The sequence below is a fragment of the Heptranchias perlo genome, chromosome 3 (genome assembly GCF_035084215.1).
Source record: "Heptranchias perlo isolate sHepPer1 chromosome 3, sHepPer1.hap1, whole genome shotgun sequence".
Lineage (NCBI taxonomy): Eukaryota > Metazoa > Chordata > Chondrichthyes > Hexanchiformes > Hexanchidae > Heptranchias > Heptranchias perlo.
In genome coordinates this window covers 70340967-70355283 of record NC_090327.1, presented here as the reverse complement: position 1 = coordinate 70355283, position 14317 = coordinate 70340967, and the positions used below count along the sequence as shown (strand labels likewise).

The 14317-nt window shown below is 43.7% G+C and overlaps 1 protein-coding gene across 10 annotated transcripts in view; it reads left to right on the top strand.

Moving 5' to 3' along the window:
- The window catches only part of unm_hu7910 (un-named hu7910), a 247657-nt gene that overhangs the window by 182133 nt on the left and 51207 nt on the right, over positions 1 to 14317 (top strand). For all 10 annotated transcript variants that reach the window (XM_067980168.1, XM_067980165.1, XM_067980167.1 and 7 more), the window contains 2 exons: positions 7475 to 7561; positions 8443 to 8593. In XM_067980168.1, coding sequence (XP_067836269.1) covers positions 7475 to 7561; positions 8443 to 8593 — 238 coding nt within the window. The remainder of the gene's footprint in view (positions 1 to 7474; positions 7562 to 8442; positions 8594 to 14317) is intronic.

Sequence of the window (14317 nt, the reverse complement as noted above, 5' to 3'; positions counted from 1 at the left end):
AGTACTAACCGGCGGTCAGGATTTTAAAATCCGTACCTCATGGGCCTGCAAATAACTGCAAAGCCGCACCAACTGCTGTAAAAGTGGAACCTTTTCATTTATTCTAATATTAAAAGGTCCCTGCCACAATCAAAGCCACCTTATATTTCCTATCATGAAACTGAGCTTGTGTTATCTCTGGATCATTCAAACTCCAACCAAGTTAATCTATATCCCAAATGTGCGGGGCATCTTTTTGCTTATTCTGTTACTGCACAATAGATTATGTCCCTAAGTATATTTTTGATGAGTATTAGTCCAGAAAATCCTGACCATCTTTTGAGAACTCAGAATATTTTTCTCCATTCATTAATGTTAGCAATAAAGTGGTTTACCCTGCTGACTTTTTTTTGTTAACAATGATTGGAGGAAAATGTACCTGAGTGTCTCAGTAATTTTGAAGTGCAGCTTCTGCCACCACATGAGTTGACTAAAAAGATGCTCGACTACAGATGTCCACTGACGTCGTCTCTCTTCTGGACTAATTTCAGAGCCTGCAATAAAAATTAACTTCCCCAGCAAAGGAATTCTAAATCTCTTGTATTAAAAAAAAAAGCATGCATCCAAGTAGAAAAGGCTATTTGGCCTATCTTGCCTGCTGCTTCCACCTACCATGTACAGTACACGTATTATACTTTACCCACCGATTTAATCCTCTCAGCAAAATTTCTCCTTGATCTCAGAAGGTAATCAAATAAGCTCCATTACCTATCCATCCTCACATCTTATTTCGGCTGAACCTTGAAGGTCCTAAAACTGAGTTATTTGAAAATGTTAGGGTGATGTGGTTAGTTATAATTCCAGTGCTGTTTTTGGTTGGGAGTCTATTGCCACTTGTATTACAAGGTGGACTTTAGATAGTCAAAGTATTAACCCCTCCAAAATTCCTTACTTAAGTCATTTCTTGGCCTAACCACAATGTAATATCTTGAGGATATTTTAGGAGGTAAGTGCTTATTCCATTTTTTTAAAAACTGCTAATTGTATCCAATTCATTGGCTAACTGAGTGAAGTACGCCAGAGCTCAATATTGGGACCGTTACTGTTTCTAATTTACATAAATGACCTGGTCTCTCATTCAATGCAAAGTTCACAGGTTTGCTGATACCAAAATGGGAGGGGCAATCAGAGGAAGCAGCTCAGAAATTATGGAATGGTTCGGCAAAATAAGTGTGGGCAAATAAAATTTAATGCAGAGGTGCAAGGTACTGCATTTAGGAAGGAAAAATAAGCAACACACGTACTTTGTGAATGGTGTTGAAATAACTAAGGATGAAGGTGAAAGATACATAAGAGTCTTAGTAGAGTCAATGTTAAGCATGTCCAACCAGCACAGAACAGCAATTAACAAAACCAATAGAATGTTGCACTACTTTACCTCTGACTTATATTCTACTGTTTTGGTTATGGTCAGACCACACCTTAAGTACTGCACCCAATTTTGGATGCCGAGTCGCACAGATATTCAAACTCAAGGCAGTGTAGACGAGCCACTAGGTTTATTGATGATGAAAACAGCAACAACTTGTACAGCAACTTTAATGTAGGAAGATGAGAGGCCAGTCAGGAGACCATTAAAATAATTGCACCTGGAGGTCACAAAGGCATAGATGAGGGTTTCAGCAGTAGATGGGCTGAGGTGGTGGCAGAAGTGGAAGTATACGGTTTTTATGATGGATATCACAGTTCGGAACAGTCTGGTTCAGCCTGAGGCGCTGGCTGAGGAGGGGGAGGGAGTCGGTGGTAAGGGTATGGAGCTTGTGATGATGGCTTTGGCCTTCTCGATGTTTAGTTGGAGAAAATTATGGTCATCCAAGACTGGATGCTGGATAAGCCGTCTGACACCACAGAGGGAAGTAAAAGAGTCGAGAGGTGGTTGGCGAGGTAAAGCTGCGTGTCGTCAGCATACACGTGGAAGCTAATCCCATGTTTGTAGATGATGTCGCCAAGGGGCAGCACGTAGACTGGAATGAAGAGGGGCCAAGGATAGATCGGTAATGGTATGGGGGTGGGAAGCAAAGCCATTGCTGGAAATGTTCTATCCACGATCGGATAGGTAAGAGTGTAACCAAACGAGAGCAGTCCACCGAGCTGGACAACAGAGAAAAATGTCCATTAATGTGCGTATTTTGGCTACTGTTCTGCACTTGAGCCCATTACTTCTAACCTTTTTGTTTTCTCTTGCCCCTCTTAAGCCCTTCTCTCGTGTCTCCACTCCTTCCTGTCACTAGTCATACTACCTTTCTTTTCTCCCTGGTCAGGTACTTTGCCCCCTCACCACCACCACCAATCCCTACCCCAACGCCAACCCATCACTGCTTCTCTGCCTTCCAACTCTCCTGCCACCATCCCAGGCCTGCATCCCCTTGAATAAGACTACGGCTATACTCTGTGCCCATCATAGCACCCATCGCCTCCTTACAAAAACCAACCTCAACTATCCCATCCTCCTCTCTCACCGACTTTTCCGTCCAGCACACCCACTGGGAGCTAACGTCGCTAACCTCCTTCCTATCCTACTCACTGCACCAACCACTACCCCCTTGGACTCTACCAGTGGATAAACAATCACTGCATCGTGCCGCATTTCCCTCCAGAATGTCTATACTGTCGCAAACAAGGCCCTTGGTTTCCGCGACAATTGCATTTGACATCCTGGCTTTAACTGAAACTTGTCTTGCGAGTGGCAACACATGGTTCTTCACCGAAACCTCCCTGCCTGACTATACTTTCCGGCTCCTCTCTTTCCCCCCCACTCACTTACCCCCCCCCCCCCCCCCCCCCAAAGCCACCAGTGTAAGTGTGCCCCTTATCAATCTCTTCATGGCCTTTCGTCTCCGAGCTCTGTAACCTTCTCCTGCCCAGCGACCACACCCCAAATTGTCTGTTCCTCTGACTCTGGCCACTTGTGCACATCCCCCCCACCCCCACCGTTCCCTTTGCCACACCATTGGCGGCTGTGCTTTCAGCCATCTAGGCCCTAAGACCTGCCTTAAAAACCATCTTTATGACCAAGCTTTTGACCCCTCCTAATATCATCCAATGCCTCCTTGTTTGGCTTGCCATCCATTTGTTTAATTATGCCTCTGTGAAGCACCTCAGGATGCATTACATAAGTACAAGTTGTTGAGGCATTGGAGAAGGATGATACAATCAACCATGTCTAAGGTTACAGAGAGGTCAAGGAGGATGAGGAGGGATAATGCACCATTATCTTAGTCACAGAGTTTTTTCATGACTTTGATTAGGCTGCTCCAATGCTGCGACAGGGGCAGAAACCTGTTTGGAGAGATTGAAACAGGGAGTTGCTGTTGAGATGGGAGTGGATTTGGGGAGACCACAACACATTCATGGACTTCGGAAGGAAAGCAAAGTTGGAGATGGGGCTCTGATTTGCGAGGTCGAGGGTGGGTTTTTTTAAGAAGGGAGTTGATGACAACTGTTTTGAAAGGGAGGGGGACAGTGCTTGAGGAGAGGGAATTATTTACAATGTCATCTAATATGGGGGCCAGGAATGAAAGTAAGCAGTTTAGTGTGAATGGGGTCAAGGCAGGAAGAGGTGGGTCCTATGGACAAGATGAGCTTGCAGAGGGCGTTGGGGTAGATGTAAGAGAAATGAGAGATGGATTCAGGGCTAGGGCGGGGGGCCTTGGAGGGAGGATAAATCTTCAGAGGCAGCAGCAAACCATCATGGCATCCATCGCCTCCTTACGAAAACCAACCTCAACCATAATGAGAGGTACAAACATAAGAGTGCACTAGCAAATGGGGCCGGGGTGGGAAAGAATGGTAAAAAGACAAAATTAAAGATTCTTTATCTGAATGCGTGCAGCATTCGTAATAAGATAGATAAATTGACAGCACAAATAGAAACAAATGGGTATGATCTCATGGCCATTACAGAGACGTGGTTGCAAGGTGACCAAGGTTGGGAGCTAAATATTCAAGGTTATTTAACATTTCGGAAGGATAGGCAAAAAGGTAAAGGTGGTGGGGTAGCTCTGTTAATAAAGGATGAAATTGGTATAATAGTGAGAAATGATCTTGGCTCAGAAGATCAAGATGTTGAATCAATTTGGGTGGAGGTAAGAAATAGCAAGGGAAAGAAATCACTGGTGGGAGTAGTATATAGGCCCCCTAACAGTAGCTACACTGAAGGGCAAAATATTAATCCGGAAATAAGGGAGGCTTGTAAAAAAGGTAATGCAATAATCATGGGCGATTTTAACTTTCACATAGATTGGACAAATCACATTGGCAAAAATAGTCCTGAGGAGGAGTTCATAGTGTATTAGAGACTGTTTCTTAGACCAATACGTCCGGGAACCAACCAGAGAACAGGCCATTTTGGATCTGGTAATGGGTAACGAAACAGGATTAATTAATGATCTCAATGTAAAGGATCCCTTGGGAAGCAGTGATGATAAAATGATACAATTTCACATCCAGTTTGAGAGCGAGGATTTTGGATCTGAACTACTGTATTAAACTTAAATAAGGGCAATTATAAAGGAATGAGGGCGGAATTGGCTAAAGTGGACTGGGTAAACAGATTAGATGGTAGGATGGTGGATAAGCAGTGGCAAACATTTAAAAAGATATTTTATGACTCGCAACAAAAATATATCCCTGTGAGGAGGAAAGGCTCTACAATAAGGGTGAACTAACCATAGCTAACTAAGGAAGTCAAGGATGGTATCAGGTTAAAAGAAAAAGCATGCAACATGGCAAAGATTACTGATAAGCCCGAAGATTGGGAAAACTTTAAAAACCAGCAAAGGATGACTAAAAGAATAATAAAGAGGGAGAAAATAAATTATGAGAGTAAACTGGCAAGAAATATAAAAACTGACAGTAAAAGCTTCTACAAGTATATAAAAAGGAAGAGGGTAGCTAAAGTAAACACTGGTCCCTTAGAGGATGAGACTGGGGAAATAATAATGGAAAACAAGGAAATGGCAGAGGAATTGAATAGATATTTTGTATCTGTCTTCACAGTAGAAGACACTAATAATATACCAATAATAGTAGAAAATCAAGGGACAAAGGGGAGGGAGGAACTAAAAACAATCGCTAGAGAAAAAGTACTAGGTAAACTAATGGGTCTAAAGGCTGACAAGTCCCCTGGACCTGATGGCTTGCATCCGAGGGTCTTAAAGGAAGTGGCTACAGAGATAGTGGATGCATTGGTTGTAATCTTCCAGAATTCACTAGATTCTGGAAAGGTCCCAGCAGATTGGAAAACCGCAAACGTAACACCCCTATTCAAGAAAGGAGTGAGACAGAAAGCAGGTAACTATAGACCAGTAAGGCTAACATCTGTCATTGGGAAAATGCTAGAATCCATTATTAAGGAAGTAGTAGCAGGACATTTGGAGACTCATAATACAATCAAGGAGAGTCAACATGGTTTTATGAAGGAGAAATCGTGTCTGACAAATTTATTACAGTTCTTTGAGGAAGTAAAGGGCAGGGTGGATAAAGGGGAACCAATGGATGCAGTATATTTGGATTTCCAAAAGACATTCGATAAGGTGCCACATAAAAGATTACTGCACAAGATAAGAGTTCATGGTGTTGGGGGTAATATACTGGCATGGATAGAGGATTGGCTAACTAACAGAAAACAAAGAGTCGGGATAAAAGGATCATTTTCAAAATGGCAATCTGTAACTAGTGGGGTACCGCAGGGCTCAGTGCCGGGGCCTCAACTATTTACAATATATATCAATGACTTGGATGAAGGAACAGAGTGTCTTGTGGCCAAATTTGCTGATGATACAAAGGTTGTAAAGCAAGTTGTGATGAGGACACAGTGAGTCTGCAAAGGGATATTGACAGGTTAAGCGAATAGGAAAAATTTGGCAGATGGAATATAATGTGGGAAAATGTGAAGTCATCCACTTTGGGAGGAAAAATAAAAAAGCAAAATATTATTTGAATGGAGAAAGACTACAAAATGCTGCGGTACATAGGGATCTGGGTGTCCTCGTACATGAAACACAAAGTCAACATACAGGTGCAGCAGGTAATCCGGAAGGCAAACGGAATATTGGCCTTTATTTCTAGGGGGATGGAGTATAAAAGTAGGGAAGTCATGCTATAACTGTACAGAGTGCTGGTGAGACCACACCTGGAGTACTGCGTACAGTTCTGGTGCCCTTATTTAAGGAAGGACATACTTGCATTGGAGGTAGTTCAGAGAAGGTTCATTAGGTTGATTCCGGGTACGGAAGGGTTGTCTTATGAGGAAAGATTAACAGGTTGGGTCTATATTCATTGGAGTTTAGAAGAATGAGAGGAGATGTTATTGAAACATATAAGATTCTGAGGGGACTCGATAGGGTAGATGCTGAGAGGATGTTACCCCTCGGGGTATCTAAAACGAGGGGGCATAGTCTCAGAATAAGCGGTCGCCCGTTTAAGACGGAAATAAGGAGGAATTTCTTCTCCCAGAGGGTCGTGAATCTTTGGAATTCTTTACCTCAAAAAGCTGTAGAGGCTGAGTCATTGAATACATTCAAGGCTGAGTTAGACAAATTTTTGATCAGCAAGGGAGTCAAAGGGTATGGGGAAAAGGCAGGAAAGTGGAGTTGAGGTAAAAATCAGATCAGCCATGATCTCATTGAATGACAGGATAGGCTCGAGGGGCCGAATGGCCTACTCCTGCTCCTATCTCTTATGGTCAAGGAAGTCCCTAAGCTCCTTGCGCTTGTTGGAGGTGAGAGGTTGGAAGTGGCTGCGGAGAGAGTCTAAGGAGATGGATGATTGGTAGTGGAGAAGAAAAGCCTGCGATTCTTGTTCTTCAGGATGATCCTGGAGTGATGGGTAGTTTTGGCAGAGGGAGATGAGGACTGGTGGAGCTTTGTGTAGTCGAGCCAGATTTGGTGATGGATGTCTAAGCAATTTGTGACTGAGTTAGAGGTATATGTTCGGAGGAAAGTTTGGTAAATTTGTGCTCTTTAACCTGGAAAGGTGGTGTCATAGAGGTGATCTTATAGGAGTATACAAGAAAACTAATGATATGGATAACGTAAAAATGTTACTTTAAAGTATCTTGCGAAAATGGGACCAGGACACCCAGGTTAAAACTAGTAAAAAGAAAAGTTAGGCCTGATATCAGGAAATTCCTCATGGAGTGATCAACACATGGACTGAACTCCGTAATGGGGGCTAAAATGCTGGAATCATTTATGAAACAATTGGATGCTGCAGTGGGGACTTAAGATGCTTCTACATGAATGAATTAAGATGGGCTGAATGGCTTTCCTCCTCTGTAATTATCTTGAAATAACAAGGTTTAGCAGCTCAAGTTTGAGTTGTAAAGAGACCTTATTTAAGCTTGTTCTGAAATATCAGTTGCAGGTTTTGTGGCAGGATTTACAAATATTTCCAAGGCATTAGCATAAAATTTTCTCTCCCTTTCCCCTTAAAGGGCAAATCTGAAGAAGCACTCAAGGCATTTAATGAACTTCTGAGAAGCTATCCCCAGAGTCCGCGAGCTAAATATGGAAAAGCCCAGGCAAGTACACTTCGTATCCTTTTAAGGTGCAAGCATAGACATTCAATGGTTCTTTTTTTTACTTTGACTTTAATGTTGAAAAATGGGTACCAGGAAGTGTGATCTGTTACTTTTAAAGTTCTCTTCCCCATGCTACAGAACAGATTTTTTTTCCAGTTTATCTCCCCTCTTCTCCTCAAGTAGCTGACTATGGAGTATGATTCCATGTCCTCCTGTGGTACCTCTCCCAAGTAGGTTATTCCACATGCGAGCCTAGATGTGAGTGCCAATAGGCAGTAGACTGTGGGGAGCATCATAGTCATGTCCAAATCTTTTACAGTTTCCAGCATAAGAATCGGGAGAAAGAACCATGCCTTTTCATAATTACAGTATATTAAAAGTTGATTAGGTATAGTCATTGGTGAAAAGTCTTTCAAGAAAAAACTTTGCAATCAGTACAGTTACAAAGAGCCATGTTTAACATCTTTCAGTTATTTCTGTGCAGTTTTGTCAATAATCTGAAGCCATGCCATTGTGGGGAGCTGGAGAAGGACTGCATGTTAGTGAACAGCCTGCTATAGGAGCAATCAATGAAGAGGGTTTTTTTTAAAAAGAAAATCATATGTGAAAGTGGAGTGGGAATGTTGCTCAGAGACGGGCTTCTATGTACTTGACAATTATCTCTCACCTGATGGGGAATGAAAATCACAATGATGTGTCAGAATATTTTCTGATGGCGGTTTTATTCATAGGAAATTATTCTCACACGTGTAGTGGGTTGCTATCCAGCTGCAGAGAATTAGCAACATTAAAGCATCCTGAAGCATTGGTATTTTGTAATGGAGTTTGTATTAAATTGAATACTGTATTATGCAGATATTAATACTTTGATTTTTATCTAGTCAGAGGATGATTTGGCAGAAAAGATGCGAAGCAATGAGATCCTTCAAAGAGCAATCAATACCTATGGAGAAGTGGCTGACATGCCAAATCCAACCGCAGATCTGGTGAAGCTAACAATGAGACGACAGGCAAACAGACAGCAGTTTTTAGGTGAGGCATGTTTTTGTAAACTTTGCATAGCTTATTGAAAGTTGTAATAACTGATTTGAGCCAGTACTTCAAATCATAAAGTTCAAACTTTTGACTTTCAAATTAAAAAGAAAGTCGAATTACTGCTTGATATTCATCTCTCCCCTAGGTCTGTGCAGTAGGTCCAAAAAAGGGCCAAAACAGAGAGAATGAGAAGTAGGGAGGCAGAGAGAGCAACAGAAAGGGATTTTTAAAAATAGAGTCTAAATGGAAATAGTATTTAGAACAAGCTAGTGAAATTTCTGCGTTAATTACTGAGTTGTACTGAGATATGGGAATCTAGCAAAGAGGAAGTTGTGCCTGCTACTGTTACTGGACAATAAAAATAGTCCAGACAATATAAGCATCATATAATATACACGTTGTATAAATGCGTAAAAAATGGAGAGCTCAGACTGATTAAAAGGCTAATTGAATGCGGGGGGGGGGGGGGGCGCACATCACAGCCAATCTCAACCCTTCAACACATTGAGGGTGCAGGGATATGAAAGAACATATGTAGGATGATGTAATTTTACCTTGGGAAGGGATCAAGGAAGAACAATTCAGAGAAGCAATGGTAGTATCATTTTTTTTTAAATGCAGGAGAGAGAAGTTAGAAACAAGAGAGTCAGACAGTGAGCTCAAGGCCAGAACTTTCAAGTTGATGAACAGTTGGGATGGAAGAGATGAAAAGGAGATTTAAGAACATAAGAAATAGGAGCAGGAGTAGGCCACAGAAGTTGCCACGTAGTTTTAGTAAAACACCAAAAGGAGCAGCTGCTGGAGGGTCAGGCAAACAATAGTTGACACTTTTCAGTAAAGTTATCTTTAGCAGCTATAAAAGTAGAAAGAGTATGGTGTAAAACCTTACATACTAGTTGGAATAATATCAATCGCTTCATTGACACAGTATTTTTAAAAATTGCAGTAGGGAGAGAAGTTAGAGGCAAGAGCATCGGACGGTAAGCTCAAGGCCGGACCTTTGAAGTTGATGAATAATTTGAGTGTAAGGGTAATAGTTTGAAATGTAAGAATGATCACCTTTCTTAGAGATAAGGTGAACAGAAGCATATTTCCAAGGAGAAGAAAAGCAGACTGGAAGCAGAAGGATTGGAAAAATAAAAATACTATTTGGACCAGAGAAATCAGCAAAAATTCTGAAAGATCTTTCCATTAGGCTGATTGTAATACCAAATAAATTGGTTCTCATAGAATACATTGCAACAAATCACATTCTAGACATAAGAGGAAGATGCAAAACAGTGGTTAGAAGAACCCTGAGGTGAGGAATCAGATCATGTAAAGAAAGAAACAAAAGAACTTGCGCTTTTCACGACTATGGAACATCCCAAACTGCTTCACAGCCAATAAATTACTTTTGATGTGTGGTCCCTATTGTAATGTAGGGAAATGTGGCAGCCAATTTGTACACAACGAGGTCCCACAAACAGCAATGAGATAAATGACCGAATAATCTGTTTTAGAGACGGTTGAGGGATAAATATTGGCCAGGTCACCGGGAGAACTGCCCTACTCCTCTTCAAATAGTGCCATAGGATCTTTCATGTTGGAGCTGGCCAAACTTTCCAGGGCCCTGGCCAGCGAGCTGCATAATGATTGGCGTCCGCAGCTGGTATTATGTAGGTGATGCGTGAGGTCCAATTTCCAGAAAGCCTTGGGCCTTCATCTTCGGGTGAGACCAGTTTCCCGGCCCACAATGACAGTCCAGCTAACTGACTACAAGCTACTAATTTGGTTTATTAAGACACACAGCCTGTTTTTAAATAAAAACATATGGGATCCTTGGCTTTATAAACAGAGGCATAGTGTACAAAAGCAAGGAAGTTATGCTAAAACTTTATAAATCACTGCTTAGGTCCCAACTGGAACATTGTGTCCAATTCTGAGCACTGCACTTTAGGAAGGATTTCAAGGCCTTAGAGAGGGTGCAGAGGAGATTTACTAGAATGGTAACAGGGTTGTGGGACTTCAGTTACGTGGGGAGATGAGAATAACTGGGGTTGCTCTCCTTGGAGCAGAAAAAGTTACGGGGAGATTTAATAGAGGTGTTCAAAATCATGAGTTTTGATATAAATAAGGAGAAACTGTTTCCAGTGGCAGACGGGTTGGTAATCAGAGGATGCAGATTTAAGGTCATTGGCAAAAGAACCAGAGGTGAGGCGAGTTATGATCTGGAATGCACTGCCTGAAAGGGGAGTGGAAGCAGATAAATTAATAACTTTCAAAAGGGAATTGGATAAATACTTGACGGGGAAAAATTTGCAGGCAGGGGAATAGGGCTAATTGGATAGCTTTCAAAGAGCAGGCACAGGCACGATATAATTCTATGATAAAATTATACAAAACAAGTCAGCAGATTAGATAGATTACAGTATTTCACTTAAATTGACAGCATCTGTTCCAAAACAATTAATGCACTCTCCAGCAATTTTGGACCGAGTGTTCATGGTGAAAACCTTTACAGCAGATGAATTCCCCACGGTCTTTCATTTGCTTCTGACTTGAATAGTGCAGCAAAATGGGAAAATTGCAGAATGTGAGATGCCAGCCTGCTTATAATCTATTTCTTCCTTTTGATGACCAGACTGAGATAATGCAAGACAAGAGGATATCCTATACAATTAATCAGATCTGTTTCACCCAATATCATTTTTTGCAGTGATGGTCATGTCAATCAAGTCAGGTTTTTTTCAAAGACTGCCTCTCACGCTTCCTGACTTATAATTTTGATACTCTAGAACAAAACACATCTGCCACAATGGACGAAAGTTTTCCTCTTCCCCTGACAGCCACCACAGGTAATGACTTTGCCTGGAATTTCTACGGAGTTCTCTGATATTCCGCCGTAATGTAGAATCATAGAATCGTTACAGCACAGAAGGAGGCCATTCGGCTCATCGAGCCTGTGCCAACTCTCTGGAAGAGCAATCCAGCCAGTCCCACACCCCCGCCTGATTCCTGTAGCCCTGCAAATTTTTTCCCTTCAAGTACTTATCCAATTCCCTTTCGAAAGCCATGATTGAATCTGCCTCCACTACCCCCTCAGGCAGTGCATTCCAGTTCATAACCACTCGCTATGTAAAGGTTTTTTTTCCTCAAGTTGCCTTTGGTTCTTTTGCCAATCACTTTAAAACTATGTCCTCTGGTTCTTGATCCCTCCACCAATGGGAACAGTTTCTCTCTATCTACTCTGCACAGACCCTTCATGATTTTGAATACCTCTATCCAATCTCCTCTCAACCTTATCTGCTCTAAGGAGAACAACCCCAGCTTCTCCAGTCTATCCACATAACTAAAGTCCCTCATCCCTGGAATTATTCTAGTACATCTCTTCTGTAACCTCTCTAAGGCCTTCACACCCTTCCTAAAGTGCGGTGCTCAGATGGGCTTGATTTTCGCACCCGCAATCGGGTGTGTTCGTGGCGGGGGGGGGGCTGCAAAAATTGGGGATTCCTGGGGCGGGTCTGGAGCCCGGCTCCAACCCGCCCCATTCCCGGGTTCCCCGCTGACATGCGTGCCGCGGCCCCCGCATGTGGGACTCCGGTGGGGTGCCACTTAAGGTAATTGAACAGGTACTTCAGGTTGTTTACAGACCTGATTGACCTGTTATTTTAGCAGGGATGGGATTTTGCAACTAACTGGGACTGTTTCCCGTACTGGGGGAGACACTCCCAGTTCAAATGGACGTGTTGTAGCCATCAGCCTGTGGCAGCTGCAAAGGTCCATTTGACAGGTGTGGGGGAGAGACCCTCACTCATTGCAGGAGGCCACTCTGTCACTGGACAACGTTTGGCCTCCACCACCCTCCCCCTAACAATCAAATTCACCAACTTGCACACTTACCCTGGTGTCCAGACACATGTACCTACCTTGTGGACCTCCTCAGATGTACATCTTCCGGATGGGGGCCGCCGTAGCTGCAGTCATGACCTCCTCAGAGGGCGAACAGCTTCACCAACCTCGCCATCCACGCCGTCACCTCTGACACGTGGAGCTCCACAACACAGTGCTGTGACACATCCACCTGAACAGCAGGAGGGAGGGCAGCGGCAGAGAGAGATGCGTCGCAGAGGGCACTACCCTCGCCACAGGGTCCACAGACCGAGGCTCAGCTTCCTGGACCTCTCTGAACAGCAGTGCACACGGAGGCTCAGAGTCACTCGACATGTAATCGTGGACATCTGCAGCCTCCTTCATGCCGAGCTGCTCCCGGCTGGCCCGAGCACCATCTTCTTACCTGTCGCTGTCAAAGTCACCACTGCCCTCAACAACTTCTCCACATCCTTCCAGGGTGCCACTGGGGACATCGCCGACGTCTCTGTCGTCTGCACAAAAGAGCCCTGCCAATACACCTACACCCACTCTGCAATGACACAATGTGTGGCATCAGTTGTGGGTCTTCGTTGTGATCCTCAGGAAAGGGCATTATTGCACAAACCAGACAAGATTCGCAAAGACGTGGCAGTAGTGGTGCCAATATAATATGTGATGTGAGTTGATCAGAAATTAAATAGAAGTAAAAACCATGACAAATCCTCAAACACCCTTGTGCATCCCCTTCATGCTCACGACACGTTTGCCTTACGCTTCCTACTACACATGTGATGCATGCCCTGTGGCTGCAGCACAGGTAGTGGCAGGTTGAGTGAGGCTGACCGTGAAAGAGATGCATGAGAGGGTGAGTATGAGATAGAGCCATGAGATTGTATGAGGATTGGGTTGAGTGGTAGTGGCGGGATGAGTACTGGCGAGGTGAGTAAGTGCAGGTAAGATGAGGATGAGGTTTGAGTGGGTGTGAGGGGTGATGAGACAGAGTAGTGTTGGCTGTGCAGAAGGAGATGTGGGGTGGGGGCGGTGATGTGGCAGACGGAGTGTAGGGGAATGAGTAAGTGTACTCACTTTGGCTGACCTACTTAGGTCATTGCAGCACCACCTGCACGATATGTTTGTGGTGCAGGTGACCTCCTCTGCCACCTCGAGCCAGGCCTTCTTGGTGGCAGAGGCAGGCCGCTTCCTCCCGCCCGCCGGGGGGATGATCTCTGTCCTCCCCCTCCTCCTCACCCCATCCAATGAAACCTGGAGTGAGGCATCATTAACCTGGGAGCAGCCTTCCCCCGGGGCTGCTCCATGCTGTAATTTTTCCTATTTCTTGCAGCATCAGTCAGTGGAGGACTGCCCCTTTAAATAAAGCTCCTCCAGCTGACAGACCTTACTGCACATGCGCAGCCCACCTGCCGCGCAGCTTAGCAGCGGGGAACCCGGATGACCAGGTAAGTGGATCCAATCAGCCTGCGATTGCACGCGGGGCAGACTGATTTCACCGGGCACGTTACCCACGTGCCCAATCGACCCCCGCCGCAAACCCGCCGCCATGGTAATATCTGGCCCAATACTTCAGTTGTGGCCAAACCAATGTTTTATAAAGGTTCATCATAATCTCCTTGCTTTGGTACTCTATGCCTCTATTTATAAAGCCCAGGTTCCTATATGCTTTCTTATCTGCTTTCTCAACCTGCCCTGTCACCTTCAACGATTTGAGCATATATACCGCCAGATCTCTCTGTTCCTGCACCCTAAGTCATCTCTAAAAGAAATGCTTACCACTAGATTGCATTTCTTTTATTGTTTTTTCCACAGTTTATTGACTTGTTGGGAAGATTCTGTTACTTTTGTCAGTGCAAC